This window comes from Amphiprion ocellaris, chromosome 18 (assembly GCF_022539595.1).
Source record: "Amphiprion ocellaris isolate individual 3 ecotype Okinawa chromosome 18, ASM2253959v1, whole genome shotgun sequence".
In the NCBI taxonomy this organism is placed as follows: Eukaryota; Metazoa; Chordata; class Actinopteri; family Pomacentridae; genus Amphiprion; species Amphiprion ocellaris.
Genome location: NC_072783.1, coordinates 26735657 through 26763315, shown reverse-complemented (window position 1 = coordinate 26763315; position 27659 = coordinate 26735657). Strand labels below are relative to the sequence as shown.

Here is a 27659-nt window from a genome sequence, read left to right as displayed (position 1 = left end):
GGGGGGTTTCTTAGTGCTACAGTAAATGAAACCGCTGTGATATCAGCTTATCAGGTGGAGTAAATTCATTCTGAGCCCCAGTCTGATTTTTAATAAACCGACACTGTTAGTAATTTCTCTATTTGAGACCATGTTGAATGTGGAGGCTGTTCACGAACAGAACGCGCATGAACAAGGCAAAGTGTCACTTTTCTGGTCTAGTTAGGAAGATCACAAGACTTCTGAATGTCTTTTTTTCAGTTATATTTTAGCAAAAATCAAACATATCAACCTCAAGGTGGTGCAAAAGAAATATTACAGGACTGGCAAAGTCATTATACCTCTTGCATCTTGGATAAAAGTGACTGACAAATACACTGCTATTGCCATCTGTAGTTTACTAGTGAAACTAAAAACAGAAACATTCAACACACAGGAGCATTTCATGTTTCAAAAAAGGCAGTTTTATTGCAGTTTTAAATTACACAATGCTTCCCTTCTCTCAACAACACTGCATTAGATTGCAAATTTACATGTCCGTAACTGACACAGGTAAGTATGTGATGAAATTAATTATAATATAAAAAGAAAAAAAAGTCACAGGAAAAAAAATGAAGACAAACATTTGAGGACACACAAGTTGCACATTCTCTACTTCTGCCCTGCTATTCTAACCAGCCAGGTTTGTAGAAAAAGACAATGAAAACATTCCTTCTGCATAGTCACAATGCACTTTGCATTTGCATGCATTAGATATTGTCTTATGTGTTTTGTTTTTATGTTCACATTGTAGTGACTCTGCAAACCTTGGCACCCTGACACATTTTCTATGTCACAACCTGGGAAATCATCCTGTATCTAAGCTACTGTTTGATTGAATAAGGCCTAAACCGTCATTCTGTTACATTTTAAATAATCTTCGTAATAAACCCTCTGGCCACCCTTTTAGACTCAGCCTCTGCTTTGATCTCTCTCCATCTTCTTATAAAAGTGTAATATAATGTGATAAAACTTCATTTCTGTTCCCTAAAAGGTTATAACAGCTCACCCATCCTGGCAGCGTTATGCAACAGGCAGATGATGATACACTCACAGACTGATAAGACACGGACGAATGGACAGAACAACCCTACAGTGAGTGACCAGTTCAGATGCACGAAAATGAAGCGTCATGATGTCACAGAGGTCAAACCTAAACCAGCTGTTTGCATTCCAGGAGGCATAATCATATCAAGACGATGAAAGTAAAGGAGGCCATGAGGCGGTACAGCAGCTTTTCCTGCGTCTTCGTCGGACAGTCGGAGAGGGAGGCTGCTCTTCTGCAAACGCTTGAAAGGTGCCAAAGCTGAGAGAGTGCTGGGCTCAGAGCGTAAAAGGTAAAGGGACTCACGAAAGAGAGCATCTGTCCGCCTACCAAGAGCAGTCGTTCCTGTTCTCAAGTTGAATTGTCTCAGTGTCCGTTAGGTGGTTGGCAGTGCTTCTTTGGCGCCCCCTAGCTGGGAGAGAGAGCAGGACTGTTCTCTGTGCTGATGTTCACCAGGCACTCGCTGGACTTGAGGCTGGCCAGAGACTTGCAGCTCGGAAGGGAGGCCAAAGACCCACACAGACCCATCATGGAGGGGGTGTAGTCCTTTTCTGGAGGCAGATGTACAAAAGCATTGTCAATTCTAGAAACAGTCGGTGTGTGACCAACTAAAGCAGGAGCGTCAAACTCATTTCAGTTCAGGGGCCACATTCAGCCCAGTAAGATCTCAAGTGGGCTGAATCAGTAAAATCATGGCATAATAAACTATAAATAACATCTACTCCAAATTTTCTCTTTGTTTTAGTGCAAAAAGTACATTCTGAAAATGTTCACATTTAATGAAGTATCTTTTTGTAAAACATTATGAACAAATTGAAAATTCTTAGGGGTAGGGTTTCTTACATTTCTTAAGAAAAATAAGTGCGATTTCAACATTATGCCTCAGTTTATCACTTACACATTACAACTTGCAGATGACAGTTTATCTACAAAGGCACAAAATATTTAGTCAAAAGTATCTGGAACTGAACAATATAGTATTTTATGATCTAGAAATCATTTTAACTTTACATTCATTTCCACATCTGTGTAGTAATCCTGACCAGCACATCACGCAAACTAAAGTGGGAACTATTAAGGAGGAAAGTTAAGTTGCCTCCCTGCCTTGTAAATGTATAAAATGTATTCATAAAAAATACATAAAAGTTGTGGCAGTACAGTGGACAAATTGAAAATAAGCAGTCAATTTTATTGAAAAATTGTCGTTAATGTTGTCTCTGTAATTTTTACACTTTTCAAAGTCATCCTGCAGACTGGATTGGACCCTCTGGTGGGCTGATTTATGCTTCACACCCCTGATCTAAAGTGTTACCTGTGCACCAGGCTCCTCCGTTCTGTTTTCCCTCAATCCTCTGGGAGTCTGAGTCAAGGCTGACCTCCACCGACAGCAGCTCTGTGCTCGGAAAACTCCTCCTGAAGGTCAGAGGAAGAACAAACGATGTCAAAATACAGTAGAGTGCTGAAAATGGATGTTTTAGTAGAAGTTGATGAAAAAGAACAAAAATCACAAATGATAAATTCACAAAGCTGACAAGTAAATTAAAAGTGTGCAAATATATGGTTTATGTACAGTATGTGTGATTTATTACTAGTACTGTATGTATTATTCCCTTTTGGACGAGATGTTTTCAAGTTGCAGTAAGGAGATACAAATTCTCTATAACACTAAAAGACATTAAATGAATCATGTTGTACGTGAGCTACAGAATTAAACCAGGAGACATACGGACCTGCGGAACAGCTTCACGTCCTCGTGGCTGTTGTACGGCTCCAGCGTCGGCCACTGGTTGACGAGGGGGATCGACAGGTTTTTGGCCAAGTGGCTGGAGTCACATGGAATCAAGCTTGTCCTGAAACACATGAAGGCAAAATATTAGGCAAAACAATCCTTCAGCTGGACAAATATAGACCACATACTGTACTCTGATTAGTGCTAATCAGTGAAGCTGGCACCGGGTTGCAGAACATAGAGCTGAAACCTGGACATCACCATCTGTCTGCTGCACTCACAGTTGCTCCTGAAGCTCCAGGACGATGGCCTCCAGTTCCTTTTTTTCCTGCTGGCTCTGGTTCTGTAGCTCCTCCACTCGGGCCTTTAGCCTCTTGTTCTCGGTCTCGGTGTTCTTCAGCTGAGACTCACGCAGGCGCACCAGTTCCTCCAGGTAACCCTGACAACACACAGTCACATAGTGAGAAGAAGCAGCCACCCTCACATACTCATATAAGACATCAGCCATCTGTGATGCCCAGTGTTTACATCTGTTTGCTTCTCTCCTGCTCTTTGTGTTCACATGCACTGCATTGTAATTCAGGTGATTTCCCTATAAAGCTCTTCTCATTTACATAGTTTCTGTTGTCAGACAATGGAACCACCTCTGCAGTCTTTTGACCTTTAAAACTGAATGGCACATTGTGGGGACATATGAGACATTAATTTGCTATAAAGGGGCACAGTAGGGGACCTTTAAATATGGAGCTGCAGACAGCAGTCAGCATAAAGATTTGAAATGTGAAGGATGCTAGCTTCACTGTAACCTAAGATAAGATTTTTTCTTGCACATAACCCCTAATGAATTGCATTTTGTTGTATTTTTCCATTTTTGAATGAATGGTGTTACGATAAAATTAGCCCAGTTGCAAGAATCTGAGAAATGCTGAGCTGCTCCTTTAAGTACAGTCGAGTTGACTGCGCTCAAACGCAAAAATATGTCTGCCTACCTTCTGGGCATTGACGATCTTGAACCTCTGCTCCATCTTGCGGCACTTTGTGCTCCAGCTCTCCTCGTCGGTGACCAGCGGGATGTAAGGATGCTCAGGGACGCTGTCATCACTCGTGCTGCTGTCAACACTGTGTCGATCGTCATCATCACTCAGGTAATCGTAGCTGCAACACAGACAGTTTCAGTATCTAAGTGGCTTTAAATGCCACCAGAATAATACCAAAGCAAACATGGGTCAAAAATCCAATATCAGGATGAAACGTGAAACACTCAGTTGTCAAATGTATAGTTATTTAAAGTAACTGTGACAACGTTTTCACCTTTGTGTGAATTTCAAGTATGGCGTATAGTCAATCACTGCGGAGGATTTCCCATCCAGGGCCTCCCCTTTAAGACAAAAACTATAAAGGAGAAAATATTCAGAAATTAGACCAAAAAAAAAAAAACAATCTAAAATAATCAGTTAGATGCCTAAAAGTCAAAACGCCTCACCTAAAGTCTATGGCTCCGAGACCTATGAGCATCCCTGTTAGCACTGTGGCTTCTTCCCTCAACATGATGGCTCCTTCTGCATAGAACCTCCTAGAACAGAAACATACAGCTGAGTGGGAACATGTTCCTACTCATTATGAGGTGATATTACTGCAGAGAGAGCTGTGATGGACGTCTGACCTGGTTGTCCTGCTGTCCCTCAGAGCAGTGGCGATGTATTCAGACAGTCTCTTCTCCATCAGGGCGACTCTCATCCAGGCTCTGCCCTGTAGGGGTCACCAGAGGTACAGAGATCAGGTTAAATATGTGCATACAACACAAGAAGGATTTCTCGTTGCAGGTATTTTGCACTACATCCAACAATAATTACAGATCTTTTATCTGATTACTTTCCCATACCTGATCATATAAATCGTATGTGCAGACACAATTTTGAAAATGGCATGGTAATATGAAGCACCAGTGTCCTGAAATACTGAGACATCAATGTTTGAAAACTACCTAACTTGCTATTACAACAGAGTTTCTGTCTAGAAAAATAAAAAGCCTGCTCACTTTTATAATTTTCTCTAATCTTTGTTTCTCTCTTTTGGAATACTATAAAGTTTTACCTCTTAAGGCCCGTCTGAGTGGGAGAAATCCATCTTGTATTGAACTGTTCCATTTTTTTGGATTCATAGATAAAAGTGTTTAAATATTTACTTGACTAATATTATTATTTTGGGCACGACAGTTACATTTCTGTCGATTGGCACAGGTGGAGCTTGGAGTGGCAGTCCAGCTCTTGCTAAAATTTCACAAATTTTACATTTTCTTATGTGATTTATTTGCTCTCCCTGTGTCCTTAACGTCATGAGGATTATGATCATCCTTTATTCTCCTTTGATCTTTCCTGTCGTTGTGTGTAGGACTTGCCTTGGCTCTCGAGGTGCTGATGTTCTCCATGCTCTCGATGCTGCTAATGCAGCTGTTGGGGACTTTACCACACGCCAGGCGGACATAGTCCCAGTAACTCCTCTGACCATCGAACCAGCTGCCAGAGCCTAGCAAGAGATGAGATTATATATGTGATATGAACAGTAAGTGCATTCATTTCAATGCACAAAGATGCTGCTGATGAAGGAGTCCAGGTTTTGTTTCAAAAACGCTTTTTCTTTATGTAAAAATATAAGTATGGAGAGCTAAATTAAACAGATTCCACTTAATATTTATCTGAATATGTAACAAGTGAACACTGCTTTCTTGTTGTACAGTTTTAAAAATAACAAGACTGGTGCTTCTTTTTCAACAGTAGCATTTGAAAATATAATTTCTCTCTCTAGTATAAGTTGCCATTCAATCCTTCTTCCAGTTTTCTGTCCTCAACGCGCACTTCAGCCCTGACAAATCTTCCCTGAGGTTCATTACCTTTAAAACGGTGGCTGAGGATGTGTTCAAGGATGGCTGCAAAATTGATGAACTCTTCAGACGAATCATCAATAGGCTCGGCCGTATATTTCTCCAACAGGGTCTTGACTGAAAACCTGTGTGGCAGAGCGAGAGAGGAAAGCTAAACTGAGAGTTTGCTTGCCAGGAATAAAGTCATCCTGGGAATAGATTAGTCCAGGAGATTAATGAATTACGGCTTTCTTTGTGTCAGTTTACTGTTGGCAAAACACGTCATAGTTCTATATAAGGACTATAATTAAACATTTTTGAATCTCTGCTTTACAATAGGAATCCACAGATCAAATCATGAAAAGCATGGTGTTCTGCCAGTGTAATGGATTCAATGAAACTATTTTAACATGGTTGTACATGTGCATGTTCCTCCTGTGTGATTGTTTTGTGGGTATAATTGCGTGAACACTCACAGTCTACCTTCCATTTCCTGCAGCCTCTAATTTCTACACTTCAGCCTGATGTCATCCATTTCCTGTTAGGAAGAGGCGTCATGGAGAGCTTTCAGGAAGCTCCAACTACTCAATTTACTTTTTACTGGACTGCCCGGATTTATGACTGCAGTCTGATGTAACACAGTCACGGCGGTAAGAAGGCCTCCCTGTGATGCATTTCTGTGCTTTCAAAGAACATTTTGACTCACGTACATGCAGTGAATTCACCTTTTTCATCCTTTATTGAACTAAAGATTTCATTTTAAATTAAACTCTCCCATTTGAATGTGTACCTGTGGACATCCATGTAAATGACAGTTTAAAACAAAACATGGTAATTATGGGGAACGTTGAGTGAATGTTAGATGACGGATCAGATCCTCATCGCTAATCCGACTCATCTAGTCGTCCTGGCATCCATTTAAACATGGATTATGGTTGAGATTGTGTGTGTAATTTTGTTGATTCATTTTGTGTCTAAAAATAAATACTTAGAGAAAATGAATTAGCCAGGACAACCATAGACTGTATAGGAAAAACGGATATACCCATCATGATGTCACCTAGTGGTATGTGGACTACAGCTGTGAAGCCTCCAGTTTGGAAATTGACAGCAAACATGATGAATGGAGGGTGGAACTGACTGACAACTCAAAAATAATACACTCTAGGATATGATAGTGAATCACCCCTAAAAATTACAATGCTTTTTTGCTTATTTTACTAAACAAACATTGTGCTGTATTAATAAGCATTTTAATTAAGGATTAAAACCATAAACCTATTAGGAAAATGTTAACTGAGGTAGCAAATCAAGTGAGAAGTAGGGTCATTTTCTCATAGACTTCTATATAATCTGACTTCTTTTTGCAGCCTGATGTGTTGCCCCCTGTTGGCTGTTAGGGAGAATGTATTAAAAGCACCGTCTTCCCTTTACAGACTGTGAGGTTACATCCATCTTTTATATGCATCTAAAGGAAAACATGCTAACATGCTTGTAATGCTAAGAAACAGCTGTTTTGCAGGTTAATATTTACTGTGTTCATCATCTAAATATAGTATGGTAGCATCATTACATTTGCTGATTGTCTGCAGACATTAAATTAAACTGAGGCTGGTGGGCCTGACGTTAATCTTGCAGGTCTAATCTACTGAATACATTTCTATTTTTTATGAAGGGATCACCAAAGGGACTAAAGTTCATCATGCAGGATTGTGATTGATAGGAAGTCTCGTCAATAGTATTCAAGACATTCATTTAAAATGTCCAGTGTAAGCCTCATGGCAAAGCTAGATGGTAAGTCAAAGTGTCATTATCGGACTATGATGAATGTCTGTACCAAATCAGTGACAGTAATTGTGATGGACCAACTGACTGACATCCCCTACATGACTAGCAAGGATGAACATTTAAAAAACAATAATCAATATGGATTCACTAGCGTAAGAATGTCCCTGCATGACATTTGTTTAACTTCAACTGTGGTGACTTTTTTTTTATTGAACTACACACCCACAAATGCGATAAACCCTCATGTTGGGGTAAACAAAATTATTTATTATTTATTTTAAGCAACAATATCTTTCTCCAGAAATGAACTCTCCTAAATCTTTTCCTGGACTCTAAATTATTCATCGGCTCTATTTGCTGCAAGAACACCTGCCAAATGCTTTTTGTCCAGGGACAAGGAGACGTACTGCGAGGTGAAAGGAACTAAATGGACAAAAAGGAACCCCTGCGGACAGACCTCTGCATAGATAGAGAGAAAATGTATTTTAGGTAGATATCGATAATGTTTTGCAGACTCACCCAGTCCGAATATTAGTGGCAGCTTTACAAGCGTGCACACTGTTGGTTTAGGTGGTGTGTGGACATCTATAAGACAATGCTTATCTTAACATGAGCCAGTGAGGCGAGTGATTTCAGTCTCCATTGTTCCAAAGGCAACAATGTCTCATTCAGCCTCTCTGGCTGGACAATAATTGGCTGACTATCCTCAAACGAGCACAATCCCCTGTGTTTCCACTGTACTACAGACAGCAGGGCAGTGGCATGACCTAGATACACCTGTCCTTGGTTTAGTGGAGGTACGCTGCTGTTCATCTATATGTGTGTCTCACAGGTGTTGTTCACCTTCAGTTCTGATGTGGGAGTTTAGTCTGTGGACTTTAATTATAGCCGTGAAAAACATTTAAGGATCCGATGACTTTGATGCAACTTGATTTCCTGAGGCAGAGCAGCCTTCTGTCTACAGTATTGCAGTATTATCTGTCTGGACAAGGAGTTTGCTTTGAAAGAGCTTAAATATTCTGAACTACACCTTCAGCTTGGTGGTGCAGTGAGGTTCTGGGTTTCCAGAATCTGGGGCCTTTCTCTTTGGAGTTTGCATGTTCTCCTTGTTCCTGTGTGGGTTTTCTCTGGGTGCATCCTCCCACAGTCCAAAAACAAGCATATTGGTGCTAATTGGTGCTTTTATATCTGCTGTAGGTGTGAGTTCTCACCCAGTGTCAGCTGGGATAAGCTCCCACCCTCTGCAACTTTCTCCAGGATAACCTGGGTGTAGACGATGGATCAGCAGATGAATGTGGACGTCGTGATAAACGCTAGTCTAATATTCATACTCTGGTTTTGTTTTCAGTAACTCCAGAGGAGAATTCTGGAGCTGGTGGCGAGCTTTGTCTGCAGTTTGGTGCATGTCTTACTTAGATTTTGGGGCTTTTTGCAGAAAATGTCAACAGGAACTATGAGAATGAGTCGAAGATGAAACAGTTCAGGCTGGAAAACAAAAACAATGGCCTGAAAGATGATTAAAAAAATCTCAGCAGACGTGAAGGCAACAGAGTCAGGTTTCTGTGAATGTTCACATCATATGGATCATAATCATTTAATCCATTGTAAAATGTCCCTGCAACCCTCTGTTATCTACATCCGCTTTATCCTGTAGACAGCTGCAGGAGGATGGAGTCTTTCTCAGCTGACTTTAGGTGAGGAGAGGTGGAGTAGACCCTGGACATGTCCCCAGTCCATCACAGGACGAACACCGAGACAAAAACACTCACACTCCTTCCTATGCCAATTTAGAACAACCCATTGCCTCTCTTTAGATTGTGGGGGAAGAAAACCAATGCAGCATCATGCCTTCATCAACTAAGAACATAGAAATAAAGATAACTGCAGCTTTAAATTTGCTGCTAATAACTAACTGCAGCAGGACTGAGCTACAGAACAACATCTCCACTGCAGGGAGAAGTTTGATGTCTTTTGAGGACGCCGTCTGAAATCTGGGTCTTCATCTCTTGTTAGAGAACAAATGTATTTCTGCTTGATCCCTCAGAGCCTGTGTCTGTACAGTTTGTGTTTACACTGGGCTCCAGCATCTAAGTCTGAGTGTGTTTAAGCTCTGGCAGTATGAATGTAAAAGTGAATCTCTCCAGCAACCCATTAGGTCCAATCAGGCCTTGATGTACAGGCCACATACTGCCTCCCTGCCCCGAGTCCCTGGGGTGCCAGCTAGTCCTTGCCCCAGGAAGGTTGTCGTCATAGCAACCACGCCATCAGCACAGAGCAAATGCATTGTAGTGACAAAGATGACACTGCTAAACACACACAGAGAAGCCAGTCTGTCTGGGTGAGCTGGGATTTGCTCTAAAGAATATTCATAAATGCAAGGTCGTTTAAGCATATGGACTGCAGGCTTCGTGTCCACGCAGGCCCACTGTCACAGCAGAGTTCATAAAAAGGACTTATGAGGATGACGTCAGTGTGGATGTCAAAATAGGCTGAGTCTTATTATATATAGCGAGAATAAACCCAGCAGGAGCAGTTTGCCGCTGTACGAACACACCAAAACCACGATCAGCTGGAATAAATGCAGCGTTCATCCTATCAAACCCTCCATTCATACATGAAGTCTGATAATAAACTGACCTGCACACCGTCAGGAGGTTTTTTCTCTCCACCGCCACGTTCCGAGCCGACGCTTTTTTCGAGACATCTCCCATGGCCATCGCTGCCTGCACACAGCCGGGATCCATCCAGGAGGAGGCAGCCCTGAAATCAAAGGACCCCTCCCTGCTGGCCGCCGGCCCTCCTCTTCCTCATTCACTTCTCGATGCTGGAGAGAGAAGGATGATGGTGATGATGATGCTGGACCGCATCAGAGCCGCTGACAGGCAGCAGCGGGACTTCGATTCAGGGAGGAGGATGCAGTTTGATGCATCGGAGCGTGGATCTGTTGCTGTTGTCAGGGCTGAGCTCAGAGGGCTGATCTGAATCTCTCCCTCTCTCTCCACCTCGCTCTCCTCTCTGGCCCCGCCCACTTTTTTGACTCCACCATGACGTAACTGGATCATCTCGCATCATGAACATGACGAATCACCTCAGCAGCTCCTCTGACACGCACACTTTCACAGCACTTTCCTGCTTTCTGCCTCAGGGCCATGACTGTACAGTTCCTTTGAGGATTCAGACATAAAGCAAATCAAATCTAGTACGTAGTCTGAAAGGTCCCACATGTCAGTCTGACATATTCCCAGAATGTGTCTTCAATTTTCAGCTCCTAAACGCTGCAAGGATGGTTCATTTTATCTTGACTCTATAACACCTGGTTTTAGCTCTGTTCTAATCGGACAAGGACAAGACACCAACACACAAGCGGAGCAATGCTGTATATGTAGTCCAATGCAGCAAAAAGTGCACAAACTTGTACATAGGAGAGACTAAACAACAGCTTCACAAACACATGGCTCAACACTCCTCAGGACAAGACTCAGCAGTTCACACCTTGAGGCATGTGAGTCCTGGTAGTTAATGGGCCATTAACCATGTGTGCTGGAGTGACTATAAATTCTGTAACTCCCATTAGTCAGTTAGAACTGAAGGAGCCTCTTGGATGAAGGTGAAACGTCTTCAAGAACCGACAGCAGAAGTTCAGTTGATTTCTTATTGAAGCTCCTACCATGACCTGGATGAGTTTGACACACATACTTGACCCATGAAAAACTGCCCTTATAAACACCCTTCCAGTCTGAACAAACACATATGAAAAGCTCATCATTTGAGCCGGAGTTGACCCAGTGACCTAAAGGCAACAGTCATCTTCCTACATGCTCCTGCTCTGTCACCTGGGCTTTCGAAGGACATACGTATACACATATCTTAAAACTCTTTTACAGATGCAAGAAATTGTTTTGTAGTTTGTCATTAATGTCCCACATTAAACAAGCGTCCATAATAAGTCCTTTCAACTGTGAGTTTTTGCAAAACAAACATTAAAAATGCAAACAGTTGTGCAGCTGGTATGTCCTTTGAGATTACAGTTATCTTTAGGATGCCAGTTCAACTCTGTCTCCAAGTATGAGCTTTGTATATGTGGATTTTTAGACTGAAATTATATAAAATTGTATTGGACAGGAAAAACAGTCACTGCACACCCTCAACAGGCCTTGAGTATAGCACAAACACAGAACAGAGATATGGGAGGTTATGGGGAGCTGGGGAGGTAGTGTACAGACATATATATTAAGTTTATTTCAAAAATATCACAAAGTTATAATCTCTAAAGAAGTGTGGCATACTTGCTTAACATAACATAGTTACAATATTTCAGTTTAATGAAATATTGTCTTCTGTTTGAATATTAAACATGAATAAAATGTTGGAATAAGGCAACACAAAACACACAAAACAGTCACACACTGTTGTTATAAGTTGAGTTTTTTAAATCTAAACACTAGATAAGTGAGGATTAAGGTGAATGTGTATGAAAAGGAGTTCATTTTTTTTGCAGTATGCTGTAAATAATAGCAGAAATTGCTGAGGATTTTTAAACACACTGCAATAGAAATTCAATTTTTACCTTTTTCTCACCACATTCCATGCATTTTATATTAATTATGAGTATAACATAATAATTGCTGCAAGAAATGACATAGAGACTTTTCATATATTGTTTAATCTTTCGTTTTTTGTGTTTTTCCAATACATTTTCTCAATAAAGGTACTAATATAACCGAATCTGTATCTTCCCAAACATCTTTATATATATATATATTCTGCAATTTAATTTCTTGTTCAATAGCAGCTTGTTAAAATAGGATGACAGTACAATAAGGGTGATATCACCACCAACACCACGGTCATCATGCCGAATCATTTCCCTCTGCTGTAATTTCCTATCAGCATCACCTTCACTCTCCTCCCTGCTTCGTTTTTTCTCCTCCTGCTACCAGAGGATGTGTTCAGCTGATTTAACTGTAAAATATCATGGAGACTTAAACCTTTTTCCTCTCTAATGAACAGACAGCTGGTTGCCACCATACGTTACTGTGTGGGGGCAGGGAGTCGGGGTTTTTTGTCCTGGTGGAGGAGCAATCATTCATGCATATCTGCTGCTCCATATGTTTGGACTCGTCATATGCCTGTTTTGACATCAGAGCTGTAAAATGTTACTCTAAAGAAATCCTCAAATGTAACATAAGAGAAAATAAGAGAAGTAAACAGATGTAATATGTGGTGATAATGATACCTCATGGCTTGGTTTTCCTTACAAAGAAAAGACTCGTGATTTTTGTTATGTCATTTGGGTTAGATTGCATGATGATTTCAAGGCTAAAGTCTTTCATTTTCCTGTGGTTGGATAGTAAAATTTTCTCTCAAGAGCTCAGAAAGAGAGTAAGTTCTTAGTTAAATGCTGTAAGTTAAGCACTTGTAACTCTACAGTAATTTTTCAGTGTTCTTGTGGGCTGGAAATGAGAATGCATAGGGCAATAAATCTTCAGTATTACAATATATTACTTTATATATTTTAAATCCCTCTCAAATAAAGGTAAAAAAACAGACTATGTTTCAAAATAACTGCTATTTCTAATAGTGGACACATCTGAATCTTAAAAAGATTCCTGTGTTTGTTGCATGCTGTGCACTTTAACATGCAACAAACACTGTAGAACCATCCATCCATCAGTTATCTATACACTGCTTAATCCTCATTAGGGTCGCGGGGAGCCTGGAATCTATCCCAGCTGATTTAGGGTGAAGACAGGGGACACCTTGTACACTCATATATTGCCTCATAAAGAGTCATTTTCTATTCATTCTAAATTGGCTTTTCAAGCTGAGAACCTTAAAACTCGCAGTGTTCTTATTTTTTCAACAGAGGGCAACATTTCTCAACATCTTCCGTAACTGCTTCTCCCATAATGCAGCTCTGTCCCAGTCTTTCAGCAGCATTAGTGATACATTTACTCTGCTCTCAGTATGCTGAATATTAAAATAATTAAATCAATTCCATTCAGTTCGGAGTTAAGTTTATTTAACACATGAAGACAAACATCCATTAAATTATCATCATTATTTTTACACTGTACATTTCATATAAACACAGACCAGGCGTCTTTTCTTTCTGGACACCTAAATAAACCTAAAATATTTGCAGGTACAGTTTCCGTGTGCATTTATCGTGTGAATACTGGCGTCTTGTGCTGCCGGTTTGTCACTCAGGCTCGAGGTCTACAAACAGCTCAGGTGCCTCCGTCTCCGAGCCGAGGCCTGAGGGGAGAGTGAGAAATTCTGGATGGTGTTGTGATGGCGTTCAGGGCAGAGGTTACACGGAGGAAGGAGCTAGGTTTGGCCTGCAAGGGGCAAAGGGTTTGTTCATCAGCCCTCAGGGTGCTGTCAGCGTGATAAATAGAACCGTGTAGACAACACAGCAACAACTATGTGCAGATTTGTCTAGACAGCATGTCTAGACACTAGGGACTCTTTAACGTGACCAAACTATGACATGAGGATTGTGAAAGTATCCATGGAATTCACATTTTGTCTGTTATAAATATATAACAAATATGTGGAGGTCTACGTTTGGAAACAGGGCATTGTAGGAAGTGCTCTTTGAAATATAGAGGTCAGCCGGTAGGGCCTGGAAAATCCAACACAGGAAAGACGAGAAAAACACTATTTACACATCCAGGTCTGTCCTTTGACTTCACAGAATATTTAGGGAATGATGTATTTACATTTCTTTTACATCAACTAAAAGCGCATAAAAGTTAAACGAAAGCACATTAGAACTAGATCCACAAGAAACCCACATGAAAACTGCTTCCACAACTTGAGAGTTAAACACAATCCATAAGTTATGTATGATGAAGCTGTAGGGCCGCTACTAACAGCTGTGTGAGAGCAGTCTGTAGAGATTTTGTCAATTAATCGATTCGTTGTTTGATCTATAAAATGTCAGATAATGGTGGGAAATTTCAATCAGTGTTCCCCAAAGCCTAAGATGACTTCCTCAAATGTCTTGTTTTGTCCACAATCCAAAGACATTCTGTTTACTGTCAAAGAGGAGGACAGAAAAAACAACATCTAAGAAGATGCAATCAGAGAAACTGGACTTTTTTACCTTGCAAACCAACTAATCAAAATAGTTGAAGATTAATTTAACAGCTGACAACTAACTGAATAATCGTCACAGCTCTTCAAAGCATGCAGTCATGCAGTCTGGTCTGGTGCGCACTAATGAGTAATGGTGTTCAGTGTTGACAAAACACGTTGTTTATGTGGCTCAAATTTGATCCTGTCAACAGAAAAAAACCCATAAATTTTTATTGATGTTGACAAAAGCGTCTCACCACAAGCTCCCCTCAGCAGATGCTCTCCAGATCTCGATTATGCAACATGATCCTTCTTAACAGCAACAATCCATCACAAGATGGTCTCCAGTTCTTTCACAGATAAGGAGTTGTCAGGGTCTTCTGCTGCATGACTTTCACACGCATCGTTTCCTCTGGCGGCTCTGGCATGTCTGGTAAAAACCCCTGACTCAGCCCCCCCTGGTTTCCACAGAGCCAGTTCCTGTTGGGGTCCTGGGGTCTCGGAGTCACCGGCAGCGGGTCCACGCAGGCTGCTGTGCGGGTGGGGGGACGCTGGGAAAGCGTGGCGCGGCGCTCTGACCCCCGACCCTCCAGCAGCAGCTCCAGCTGAGGCCACCACTCCCCCGGTGAAGGACAGAGCTCTGGGATGGGCAGCAGATAGACTGACACTGTGGGTGGTGGTGTGGGACATCATGCCGCCGTAGTAACAGCTGCCTCCGCCGCCGCTGCTGGTCATCCTGGCTTTCTGTTTGAAGTCCTGCACCAGGTTGCGTCTTAACCAAGCCTTCTTTACCTCCGCCTGCACCTGAGAACAAGAAGAAGAGGTGAAAATGTTTTTGAACAGACAAAAACATGCTTACATTTGAGTTCATTCTTCAAAATGTATCTCAGATTTATTACCTCCCCATTGCAGAAACAGTAGATAAACGCCACAAAAAAACCCTGGAAAAACAAAACCGAGAGGTTGGAAGAGTCTTTAATGCGTTGCAGGAGTTAGAATAGTTCATAATAATGTGTTCACAAATGTTTTCTGACCTGTGAAGAATTGAAGAACATCTCATAATGCATCTGCACCTGCCACAGCAGCCCAGAGACCTCAGTGTAGGGAAGAGCCATGAACACCATGTAGTGGACTCCAAACAAGGGCATGAGGACTAATGTGGACTTGAGCAGCTTCCTGCAGAGCGAAACCAACAGTGAATATTTATATGGAGTCAGAGAAATAGTCTCTTTAGTTTATCGAGGGTGAAATGGGCAGTTACCTGTACTGCTGCCGGGGGTCCAGTTTCCCAGTGTTAGTTTCCCACAGTTTAGAGGCCAGGACACGAATTATGTTAATGAAAAGGAGGAAATTTACCTGCAGGGGCAGAAACAGAAAGTTAATATTTTACACTCAAACTACGTGTCAAATGTTCATCTAACCAACTGAATGTCAAACCCAGTGAAGAATATAAAAGGCATGCTGTCTTTAAAAAACTCTGCCAAAATAACCATTTTTCAGAGCAAAAAGCTGCAAAAACAGAAGAAAATTCTCAGACTTTCATTTTTCAGATGAATTATACTCATCTGAAAAAATTGGTTCCATCAACCAAATCTAAGCTTAAAAATGTGATTTTTCATCAGAATTATGTGAATGTGCATGGCTAGTTTCAATATTTGCCAAAATTTTTTTTTTCCATTTGTAGGAGCCATACATTAATTGTTGTTTTATTATATTGTTAAGGGGTATATAAATTGTTGCTTGTGTTTGTTTGGTTATGGTATTATTTTAGGATTATGTTGAATAGAGAGATAGTGGGTCACATGCATGTGGGCGGAGAAAATTAAGTGAATATATTCACCTGTTCACCTGTCTTAACTTTTTTCATTGTTTGAGAGGGTGAGCTGGGTTGGCGTATTTTTTGTTGACCACTAATTTTCTTCGATTGCTTTGGTTATTTTGATTGTGACTTTGTTCACATTATCATGAATTGATTATCTTTTTTCTTTAATGAAAGGTTAGATGTATTCTTTGGAAATCTCAGTGCATTCTTTTGTTTAACACATCAAACTAACAGACCCAGCCTCAGTCTCTCAGTGATGCTTGTTCACTGAAGTCGCTACAACATTAATCAGATTCAGAAAGAGCGAATAAAAAATCCATGCTTCTCAGCATAAGCAAGAAGTCTGGGAAAATTTCAGCTGAACTGGGCTGAACTGCAGGCAGTGTCTACATAAAGCAGATAGGAAATATGTTTGGGAACAAATTCAAAATGTAAGAAGTTAAACTTTTGATTTTTAATTTTTTATGATTTCTGCCATTATGGCTTTGTTATTTGGCATAAAAGGCATTTCATAGAGGAGCAATTCTTTATATTAATACTTTATTGTAGTGAAAAATGAGCCCACAATGAATATGTGACAAGAGCCAAAAACACCCAGAAGCTGGCGGAAGTTCAGAGGGTTAATGATATTCAAATTTAGATTTTTATTTCCTTACAACAATGGCTGCCAGGATGGGAACTTGATAAATCCACTTCAGGTTTCCAGCACTGATGTCCCAACATCTGAGAACAGCAATAAAACAGCTCAAGTGAGCCATTTTGAAACAAGCGTCATGTATATAGGAACATAAACAGATCACAAGACTCACTGAGTGTCTGCTAGTGAAGCTCGTGCACTGACCCAGATGGACACAAACACAGCTGGAACTCCTAAACATGAACAGAGAGATAAGAAAATGAAACTGACCATCTGTAAGTCCAAGTCCACCACAACGTAGCGGCTCCGATGCTGCTTACCCCAGCCGATGATGGTCAGGGCCCACAGATAGTTCTTATCAGACAGGAAGGCCATGAAGATGAGGCTGTGGAGGTACAAACCCTCCACCAGGATCCAGTAGTGATTAGTTGCCAGGAAGTACAGGAAGAGAGTAACGGCCACTTTACAACCAGCCTGTCGACACAAAGCAGCAGTTAGAGGAAACAACCACAGAACAAAAATAGATGAAAGGTGGACAAAATATGTGTAAAAATCCATCCATCCATCATCTATACACTGCTTAATCCTCATTGGAGTCATGGGGGACTGAGTCTATCGCGAACTGGGGATCTTCTAGCTCCAAGGCAACAGTGCTAACCACGAGCCACTGTGCAGCCACATGTAAAAATATGTATAAGATTGATACTAATCACCCGCCTGTTCAGCAAATATAGTTAGCTTAGCATAGTATAAACACTGGAAACAGAGGGAAACCGCTAGCTTTACTCCATCATGCAGCAAATGGGAGACAAAATCTGCCTACCAGAGCCACTAAAGTTAATCAGTTACCACTTTATATTTCATTTGGCTGCAAAATGACAATAAACAATTTGACATTATGCCATGTTAGAGGTGTGAAAGCAATTTTTTGCCAACCAGTTGTGATTCTTGCTGCCTTTATATGCTGTTTTTTGTATAGATCAAGGAAATGAGATAGTATGTGCTAATTTGTGGATGCTAGGTGGATGTTCCGGCCTCCACCTGAACCCACCTAGGCGTTACCCCTGTTTAATTTTATGCTAAGCTAGGCTAATGTGCAGCTTTCTCTAGCTTCATGATCATAATGCCTACATGCATGATCTATAATATGGACAAGGTGTATTTTTTGTTTCATTTCACACATAACATATAACTAACTGAGCATGTATGCACTGAATCCTGGTCTACTATTGCTATAAAACACTACAGAAACGGAAATAAAACCCTGGACAAATGGTGATGAATATGGAAAAGACATATATTTTATTATTTACCATATGGGGCTTCTCTGCTGTGAACTCGGGCTCAGTTCTGCTGTCATCAGATATGGAGTAGAGCACGGCGTCCTTCACAAAAATGCTGACTGCTCGACATATGAAGGAGGTGAAGAGGTGAACGTGGATGTAGTTGCGGGTGCAGTGGAGCCGTCTGTTTAGGAGGCAGAAAAACGGGATTGTTTTACAGGCGTTACTAAGCATCTCTCACTAGTTTTATACACTAATAATTTCAACAGACTGGGGTGGTAATACGTTTTAAAGTAGAGCTATGGATGCAAGTTTCGAGGTTTCTTACTTAAAATAGCAGAGGATGGAGACGGCCACCAGCAGAGATGCGAGAGAAATGGAGTAGCCAACAGTGTACATGAGGTGAAGTCGTTCAAACACCTTCTGGAACAAAACAAAAACGCTCTTTAGTGTGCAGATACATAGAGATGCAGCATATCAGGTGAAACTAAATAAAGGAGGTAAAATAAAGTGCATCAATTTTCTGCAAACATCAGTAAATGAACATGTTTTATGGGTGAAACACTTCTTTGCACTTGAAGAGAACTTAAAATATTCCACTAATTCAGCTTCTGAGAAAGAGCTCCTGTTGAAAAGGCAATTTTTCTCTTGTTTAATGACAACATATACTCAAACACACACATTCAACCAACCACCAGTAACACACAGACTGTACACTCAGCCAGATAAATGTCCCTGAACACACCTCCTCGTGGCTCCTGTGGTTGGAGCTCAGATATCTGGTGCACTCAGTGTAGTTTGCCCAGGTGCGGTTGATGCTGGGAACCAGCTCCCAGTTCCCTGAAGCATCACACTGGCGGTAGGCTCGTCCTGTTCCACAAAACAACACAGTCTGTGATACGACATAAATGATAGTAAAGCCTTTGCTGATCAAATATGGCTTTATCTCTTCTTCTTGAGTTTAACAAAAATGGTTTCTTCTTGAAGTCATCTACTTGTAGAAACCACATACAGATCACACATCAGGATCGTTTCTGTGCGCTGTTGTCTCTGAACTCTCCTACCTCTGTGGTTGAAGTCGTAGATGTATTCTGGACACAGAATGGACACCAGCTGACCAGCTTTGCTCCGTGGCCAGCAGATGATCCCATCCCACTCCGGGACACAGTCACCTTCTTCAGACAGAAATGGGAAACAACTAAAGGAATAGTTTGTATATAATTTGAATAGTTTATTTTTCAGCAGCTTGGGTCCCAAAGATGCTGGAAAATAACTGAAAATCACAGTCTCATATAAATAGTAATATTAAATAGTAATATTCCATGAAAAATACATTTTCTTGCCTTGCTGTAACAAGGCAAGATTTTTTTTATTTTTTAGCTTTTTAATGTTTAAGAAAGGGAATTTACATGTGTAAAAACAATGCATTGTCTAAACATGTATCTAAAATGATAACAATAGTAGTTCCTCACTAATTGTGTCTAATGTTAGAAATATATTTACAATATTAAACTTGAACTTAACAGTTTCATATTTTAATTAAAAGCGAAATATTTTTGAAATTGCGATAAATTTGCGATCATATTTTAACTTTTTTTAAAATGTCAAATAATTACATTTTCAATCTGTGGAGACCAGAGTCTTTGTCTAAGTGCTTTTTACATTTATTCCACAAGTCACTTTATATTGCTGTGGTTTACAGTACTAATACTGTATTCATTCTTTTTCATTTTTATCCTTGTATATATTGTACATATTATTATTATGTTTTTTCTGTAAAAATTGCTGCTGCTGTAACTATGTAAATTTCCCCTGACGTGGGGAGCAATGAAGGATTATCTTATCTTGACATGAAGTTTTTTGTTAGATTTAGAGACCCACTGTACAGTCGTCTCTTCCACTTTTGTTCGTCTTCTGGCTGCGTCTGCATCTTATAAAATCGTCCTCCAGCTGCACCGCTGAACAAACTTATCTAACATCAGCTTCTACGTCAGAGTCCAAATTAAAAATGCTTGTCTATGGTGCTGAAATTCAACTGTGTAATCAGAAAGATACTGGTCAGCAGGATATTGGATGGGTGTTATATCTGATCCCAAATAAATAATTGACGTAATAAATACTTTTTCTGGTTATATATTTGGACATGCACTCACTGACCTCAGGGGAAACATAAACGCCGTTATTTAACAGGCACATCTTTTGAATATTAAAGAATGGGCAACATTGCAGCTTCCCAGTAGTGACTTTTACCAGAAGAAAAGGTTTGAATTTGATTTTAGATCATGTATCATGGCAGAAATATCTATTTCTATTCTGTTTTTTTTGACTGTTTATTATACACTTATTTTTCCTTGAAGAGGCTTTTAGAAAACGATCAGAAGCAACACACAAACCTGTAATAAGGGCCATTTGTGCCTGGATGCTCCTTTCACACCTGGCATGAGCACCAATCAGAACGTAGATCTGCTCGTCTCGTGTGATGACATCATCTGAGTCTATCTGTAAAAGGTCGACAAGAGCAAAAGATGAAGAGACAGTAAGAAAAGCAGGCAATTCTGTCATATTGATACATTAACTTTTTATATTTGTTGTAATTTAGATGGCACACAACAGAAAAAAGGCAGATTTGACAATGAATAAACAATGAACAGGATAAATCATTTTCTGCGTGTTTCTGCATTTAAGGTTGAGGTATGAACAATGCAGCTCCTCTTAGCAGCTGCCAACCTTAGATTTCTTAGTGTTTTAAGCTTTCTATTAAGTCCCTCTGAAGTCTTTTTTCCAACCGTGGTAATCTGTCTACCACAAACACCTCCATGTGCTGCCTTCAGGTGTTGTGAAATAGTTGTGTGAAGGTGCGGTATGTGATGCTCCCCCGTCAGACCCTTTTTTGTGCGGCGGTGAGGCTGCCGGTGGCCACACCAGGATCTTTTCCTCAGGATCTTGGCCATGCAGGTGAGATCTGCGCTACACAAGCAACTTTGTGTTCCTGGTTTCATCTCACATCAGAGCAGCAAAACCAGCAGCGAGTCAACCAGGAAAGAGAGCTCACATTAGAAGAGTGGCAGAGAAGATTTCCAAAGAAAGAGGCGGAAACAAAGCAAAAGTTCACAACAATAATCTGCTTTCTTGACTTTTGCTTTATCCAACAACCTGTGACCTTCCAGCAGTTCTGGAAATGACAAGTTTTACTTTACATCACTTTATCTAAATTGGGTTTTGAGGCACTTGTGCTTGAATATGTCAACATTATCCAACATATTTGATTTGAAACATTTTATAATCTTAGCGAGTATATAAAATTGTTAACCCTCTGAACCCCAGGCAGTTTCTGGGTGTCTTTTGCTCCAGTTTTTACTCACTGTGGGTTCATTTTTCATTGCAATATAAATTCCTTCACCTCTATGGAAACAAGACAACCACGGCTTGATGTACAGAGAACTTAAAATGTTTTTTGTTCATTATTGTAAAATTTGAATGCCATAAATCTTGATAAAGAGCAAAACAAAAGTTGAATTTCTTTGATTATGTATCTAACAAAAACATTTCAAAAAGGAATTCAAGTGTCCACCAGTGTTACCGATACTACAAAAATGACGATCCTACAGATTTTATATTTTATTACTTTTTATTTGTATTTTATATTTACATTTTTAACTGGTTTCAATACTTGTTTAATATCTTGTTAGTGTAAACAGCCTGTAGTTCAGCTGAAAAGTCCCAGAATTTTTGTCACATAAATGTTGGTCACAGCTGAATCTCTACTGACTTCACAGTTGTCCCGATAAGTGCAGAATTTTTGTATTTTATAGATTCTGGTTAGAGTAGACACATTATTTGTGTCAAAATTTTAAGTGAGACATCCAGAATGAGAGTGATTTTAATGACATATCACAATTTTCAACTTAGATTTGGTCACGTTGATGACAAACACGTCACAGATTTGTTTTTAAAGTTTCAGGCTCTAATGAAAGGTGCAAATTTGTCATTTTTTTAAAAAAAAGATAACAAGCTTTTCAAACCCGTTAGTGAGTTTTAGGGTCACAGAGTCATTTTTCTGCAGAATATCCACTCTGACATTTGACAGTGTCAGTATATTTAGCAGATAAACCAGCTGCACCTTCATGAAAGTTTGCCAGAGTTTTATTTTCACATCGCTTATGTAAAAGATCTGCTGCGAGCAGCTGCCTTCCTCCAGCTAAAGAAAACTTTCACTCTTGTTAAACAGACTAAATCCCAAATTGAGCAATTCATGTAACTGGATATGTGATAAGTAACATTCTTGGCACTGGTCAGTAAAATAAACTGCCAGGGGGCGAACTGTGTTTCCACTAATGTAGAGTGCTGAGCTGCTATCACGTCCTGTGATGGTTTGTGTTGGGACTCTCAGTTAACTTTAACATGCTGCGCAGTTAAAACCATTTACTGTTGTTGTGTTGTGGACTGTGGACACACTGTGGTTGTGTTGATGATACTCAAAGTGTGTGCTCTGTTTGTGTTTGTTTGTTTCTGGGCCACAATCCTGTTTAAACACATGTTGGCTGCAATTGAGTCCAACAAATTCCTCCGACTCTGTCCCAGAAATGATTACAGTAAATCAACCTGCAGCACAGTTTAATACATGGAAACCAAAGAGGAGAAATTATACACGTTCTTCTGCAGCAAAACTATTAATCTCAGTCAATCACTCAAGTCTGTTTCAGAAGATTTTCAGTCTGACTGATGAGGAGATTGAAAGTCTGTCAACGCACAAAGATGAGGAGACGGAGGGATGAGTCTGGGAGGTAGCTGTGGACGGTGTTTGCTGCTGTGAGGCGTCAATGAATGAAAGGTTAAAAGGTTTGTGAGGGAAAACAGACCACAGGTGATGTCTGATGGAGGAGGCTGAGGGCTACTGTGGTGGATTCTTACAGGTGTTTCTCTCAGTCAGGGAGAAGCCCTTTATTACCAATTATTAGCTTGTTGTCAGATCTTCAAACTAGAATAGTATAGAACAAAGACAATCTGAGTAAACACAAAATACAAAGTGTAAAAGATAATTAAATGTTTTGAAGCAGGTTATCCAATATCAAATGGCCTGAGTGAAAAGATATCGCGCCTAAAGTTACTAAATCTGAAAAACTAATTAAATAGCAGCTGGATGAGACACATCCAGGTTGGAATACTGTCAGCTGTTTAATTAAATTATCACTTCATCATCTTCAGAAGCTCAAAGTTGCCTAAAAAGTCTCATCATTAGCACACAATGTCAGGATTGAAGGAAAATCCAAATAAGACGAGGAAAAGGGTAACTGAAAAACATCAGTCTGCATTGTAAAAAGTATATCTGAGCTGAAGTGGAAGTAAGGTACTTTTTCAAATTAATGTCATTTAGTTTTCTGGTTTGGTGATGGCTGTATACTTTGCCCCTTTAAACTGGTATTCTAATTTAAATGAAACTGCAAAAATCAGGTTTACTGCATCCGCATTTCTATATTTTTTTTCTGCTGCTACTCATCTGCTGTTTTGTTTAAGTAGGATAACAGAGTACATGAAGCTGAAGCAATGCAAACTGTTCAATTGAAAGGAATCAAATGCTTTATGTACATTTAACTTAACATTAACATTATTTGTTAACTTAATTTGTAAAACACTTTTGTGTTACCATTTGAAACAACTCATTTAAGCTGTTCTAACAGTTCTCTCTTTTTTTTAGTGCAGAAAGTGTAATAAATCTATTTCTCAGGCTCCACTGACTGAGAGACAGTAAAACTGAGAAGACTCAGAACAGAAAATCTTCCCAAAAGTGTCAGACGGCGACAACTCCTCCAGGAAGTCACAAAAGATCCAAGGAAAACATCTAAGGAAGGGCGTTTATGACTCTGAACACTGATCACTGCAGCTCCAAATTCTGAATGTCAAACCCTGAGCCAATGTATTTACAGAAGAGTACATTATGCACCATAAATACTGCACATACTTTATTACATAGTTTTCCTGCACTTAGACTATTTGCACTGTTCTTATACATTCAATGTTACCTCAGTACCTATGAGCACATCGAAATATTTTGCACCATAAATACTTCACACGCCTTTTTATACAGTTTTTCTGTATTTTGCACTATTTTTGCAAAAGTAAATTCTTCACATTTATTCTTTAGATTCACTAGATTTATTCTGTAAGTCATTAAATATACAGTAAATCGAGAATTTAATTTTACAGATAATTTTTGCTGCATATGACAATTTGAATTCTTGAAATACTGTATATTACATACTGGTTACATTTTCATTCTTGCAATGTTGCTTTCTGTTCCACTACATTATCACCTCCTAACTCCTTATATAAAGTCAAAATAACCTTGTATTTATTGTTTATAACTGCGGAGTGTTACTCCAGCATCCAAAAGACACTAATCAAATATAGCTTCAAAGGGAGAAGTGCAGGACATCACTAAAGCTCATCTGAAGCACACCTTGCTGACCTTGAAACCCTTTGGGGGAATGTGCTATAGACAGATGAGTGGAAAGTTAAACTGTCTGGACGACAGGGGCCCCATCACATCTAAACCAAACACAGGATTCCACAGAAAGAACAATATACCTGCAGTCAGGCATGGAGGTGGCAGAGTAATGTTTTGGGGAAGCATCAATTCTGCTCTCAGACCAAAAAAAAAAAAAAAAAAAAAAAAAAAAAAGGAAAGAAAATCCCCAAAGGGAAGCTCAGGTCATCAGTCTTAATGTTAAAACTGATGCACAGCTGGGTTAAGCAGCAAGACAGTGACCTCAGGCATGAGAGTAAGACCACCTCTGAGTGGCTACAGAGGAATAAAATTAAAGTTTTGGAGTGGCCTCACCAAAATCTGGACCTGGACCCGATTAAAATGCTGCAGAGGGACCTGAAGAGAGGAGTTCATGCACGCAAACCCTCCAATGTGGCTGCACTAAAGCAGTTGTGCAAAGAAAAGTGGGTCAAAATCCACCAAACTGCTGTCAGAGGCAGATGTCCAGTTATTGGAAGCGTTTGGTTGCAGATGTTGACTTAGATTGTACAACCAGCTATTAAGTTTAGGTGTGTGATTACTTTATTTAATAACAGTTTTTCTTCAGTAACAAAAAATAAATGAAAAAAAAGTAATAATAATAATTTGAACCATTTTTTTTTGTTTGTTTAATGTTAAATTTGTTTTGAAAATCTGAGACAGTTGAGATGCAGAAAAATCGAAGAAATCAGGAGGAGGTTGAATATTTCTTCACAACAGTGTATATTAAAAATGAAAAATCTAAATTCCTCAGCAGGACTGCTAAGAAAAAGTATTTGTATATCACTTCATTCATTCAAACATATGACACTACTGAGTCTTGCTGGTGAATAGCTGGCATATCTCCTGCAGCAAGCGATAAATCTATGTCCAAATTTCAAACGATCAAAAGCGGGTCGCAGATACTTGAAATTTTCTATATTTGGCCCAAAGTGCAGCAGTATGGGGGTGTTATTTCTGACTCAGGGTCTTAATAAAGTGTAAGAATTGATACTACTGTGTGAAAAGTTTAAATTTAGAACATAAAAATCCATCCTTTGATGGGTTTGCAGTGGACTGAGACTGAGAATTTGCCAGTCTGTCAGCAGAAATAGAAGAAGACTAGTATTATTTGAAATACACAATATGTACTCTGAAAATGTTTACATTTGTACAATTAAACATGTATTTGTAAAAATAAAAACTGTTAAAGTTTTGTTAGTGTTTAAGCAAATTCTGTTTACTTGAGCAACTAAAAGTGAAAGAAAATGTGAAAAAAATTGACTCTGCTCTTCGAGTTTACCAAGATTCTGTTTCTCAACTAAAATCCACATTTAATTTCAAGTTAATAAACTCATCCAATAAATTAAGCACTCAGAAACTCAATTCCATGAATACATAAGATAAATACAATAACACTTACCAGTGCAGTAACTGTTATTACACTGTGGAAAACAGCCAAAACACCAATTCCCTGCGCAGACAACATGACGTCTTTTCGACTGTCGACTTAAACAGAACAACGCTCAGCGTTCTCAGATCATTTTGTCTTCCTCGGGTTGTGTTGAAGGAACTTGTGCCCCAAATCTAAGCTGTGTTCTTCTCTGGTGTTCCATCAGTACTTCTTCTGGTGCTTATTTTTTTATTTTATCAGTCAGTAAGAACTTCCTTTGAGGCTCTTCTTGAGCTTCAGGGCCTCTTAAGATCCAGAAATTATGCTTTGAAAACTTTAGTTTTTTCCAGTTTTCTGCTTGAAGCTTGGTGGTCATTCCTTATCAGGTCTGAGAGAACATGCAGCCGTCAGTGTGGAGGAAAGAGAGGAGCCCTGTGGAGAAAACCTCCTCTTTTTACAGCTCTGGAGGCTGCTGGGTTGAGATGGGTTGGCCTTGATTGGCTGTGACTTCCATTCATTTAACTCTTTGTGCTCCTCTGCTGTGGTCATCTGTCCCTGCTCACCATCCTGTTTGTGCATCTGTCTGTTGTTTTTTCCACTTGTCTGCTTTAACCCAGTTTCTCCAAACTGCAACAACAGAACACTCAGATTTTACTATCCCTTTGGTAATTCTGTCCATATTGAGTCCACACTTGTTCTTCAGGAATCCAGTACATACAGAACGTTCCTGGTTTCTGAATCAATGTTCCTGGACTACACAGCAGGTCAACGGCCTATTCTTAAACCTTGTCATCGTAAATAGAGGCACTATGATTTAATACTTCTACCAGGGCAGGAAAACAACATTTCTCTTCCAGTTCCCACGCTGGGACATTTTATAGAACAGTGATGCAGACCAGACTCACCATAAATACTGTTTCTGCCAATTAGATGTATAAGATGGACTAGATAGAATCTGTAGTGCTAACCTCCTCGACACTACAAGATGTCACAAATACACAAATTACATGGGAAACATAAACAATATTTTGGCTTGCATCGTTGTTTTTTTTTAACCATTTCCAGTTACACGTTGTTTTGCGTGGTCTACTTATAGTCTATTCAGTGCTTGACCAGAGATACCCAGGAGTCCTCAAAGAGATTTCAGGTTCTCATGGTTTAGGATTCATCACACATTTCCTCATTTAATACATCCTGAGCTGGAAAAGGGAAACTATAGAAGAACATTTCTGAGATAAATACACGTATATAAAACAGAAAAGAAAATCGGCACAGAAAAAATATTTCTTAGACGAGGAGCTAGGCCGCATTTTGTGATTATTTATTGTAAAGCAATGGTAACAACTGCCTAAAAAAGAATCTCATTCTAATTTTTTTCAATTTCTAGTTTTCTTTTAAATGATTGTTGTATTAGTTTTTCAAAACTAATACAACAATTTTCTATCATTGTTTTTGCATAGACCGGAAACAAGGTACCACTGAGCTGCTTTGGCAATGAA

General features: G+C 39.7%; 2 protein-coding genes across 4 annotated transcripts; both read right to left on the bottom strand.

Annotated features, from left to right (window-relative positions):
* Positions 1-420: 420 nt before the first annotated feature.
* Positions 421-10451, bottom strand: rundc3ab (RUN domain containing 3Ab). The gene is made up of 11 exons (XM_023284165.3): positions 10078-10451; positions 5683-5798; positions 5191-5318; positions 4456-4541; positions 4276-4365; positions 4104-4184; positions 3782-3947; positions 3074-3231; positions 2794-2913; positions 2376-2476; positions 421-1614 (listed from the first exon to the last, which is right to left on the bottom strand). Exons 1-11 carry the CDS (start codon positions 10182-10184, stop codon positions 1472-1474), a joined length of 1296 nt encoding a protein of 431 aa, XP_023139933.1. The 5' UTR covers positions 10185-10451; the 3' UTR covers positions 421-1471.
* Positions 10452-13440: 2989 nt separating this feature from the next.
* On the bottom strand, positions 13441-26774 carry pth3r (parathyroid hormone 3 receptor). Of its 3 annotated transcripts, XR_002746945.3 has the most exons (14): positions 26191-26774; positions 20659-20764; positions 19330-19440; positions 19011-19135; positions 18594-18688; positions 18296-18449; positions 17303-17456; positions 17155-17215; positions 17002-17068; positions 15785-15879; positions 15558-15699; positions 15423-15464; positions 14781-15327; positions 13441-14483 (listed from the first exon to the last, which is right to left on the bottom strand). XR_002746945.3 is itself a non-coding variant. In XM_023284163.3 (13 exons), exons 1-13 carry the CDS (start codon positions 26254-26256, stop codon positions 14854-14856), a joined length of 1692 nt encoding a protein of 563 aa, XP_023139931.2. In that variant the 5' UTR covers positions 26257-26774; the 3' UTR covers positions 13441-14853. The 3 variants fall into 3 exon arrangements, 2 of the variants coding, with proteins under 2 accessions (XP_023139931.2, XP_023139932.2); XM_023284163.3 differs by having other exon boundaries at positions 13441-15327; XM_023284164.3 differs by having other exon boundaries at positions 13441-15327; positions 18594-18685.
* Positions 26775-27659: the final 885 nt, after the last annotated feature.

Excerpts from the sequence above, each read along its gene's own strand:
- rundc3ab (XM_023284165.3), bottom strand. The coding sequence starts at position 10,184 with ATGGATCCCGGCTGTGTGCAGGCAGCGATGGCCATGGGAGATGTCTCG. Across the intron at positions 5,799-10,077 it reads AACCTCCTGACGGTGTGCAG|GTTTTCAGTCAAGACCCTGT; the intron begins GTCAGTTTATTA and ends TCTGCCACACAG. Across the intron at positions 4,542-5,190 it reads TCAGCACCTCGAGAGCCAAG|GGCAGAGCCTGGATGAGAGT; the intron begins GCAAGTCCTACA and ends TGACCCCTACAG.
- pth3r (XM_023284163.3), bottom strand. The coding sequence starts at position 26,256 with ATGTTGTCTGCGCAGGGAATTGGTGTTTTGGCTGTTTTCCACAGTGTA. Across the intron at positions 19,136-19,329 it reads CTACGACTTCAACCACAGAG|GACGAGCCTACCGCCAGTGT; the intron begins GTAGGAGAGTTC and ends TTTGTGGAACAG. Across the intron at positions 18,450-18,593 it reads TCCATCCTCTGCTATTTTAA|ACGGCTCCACTGCACCCGCA; the intron begins GTAAGAAACCTC and ends CCTCCTAAACAG.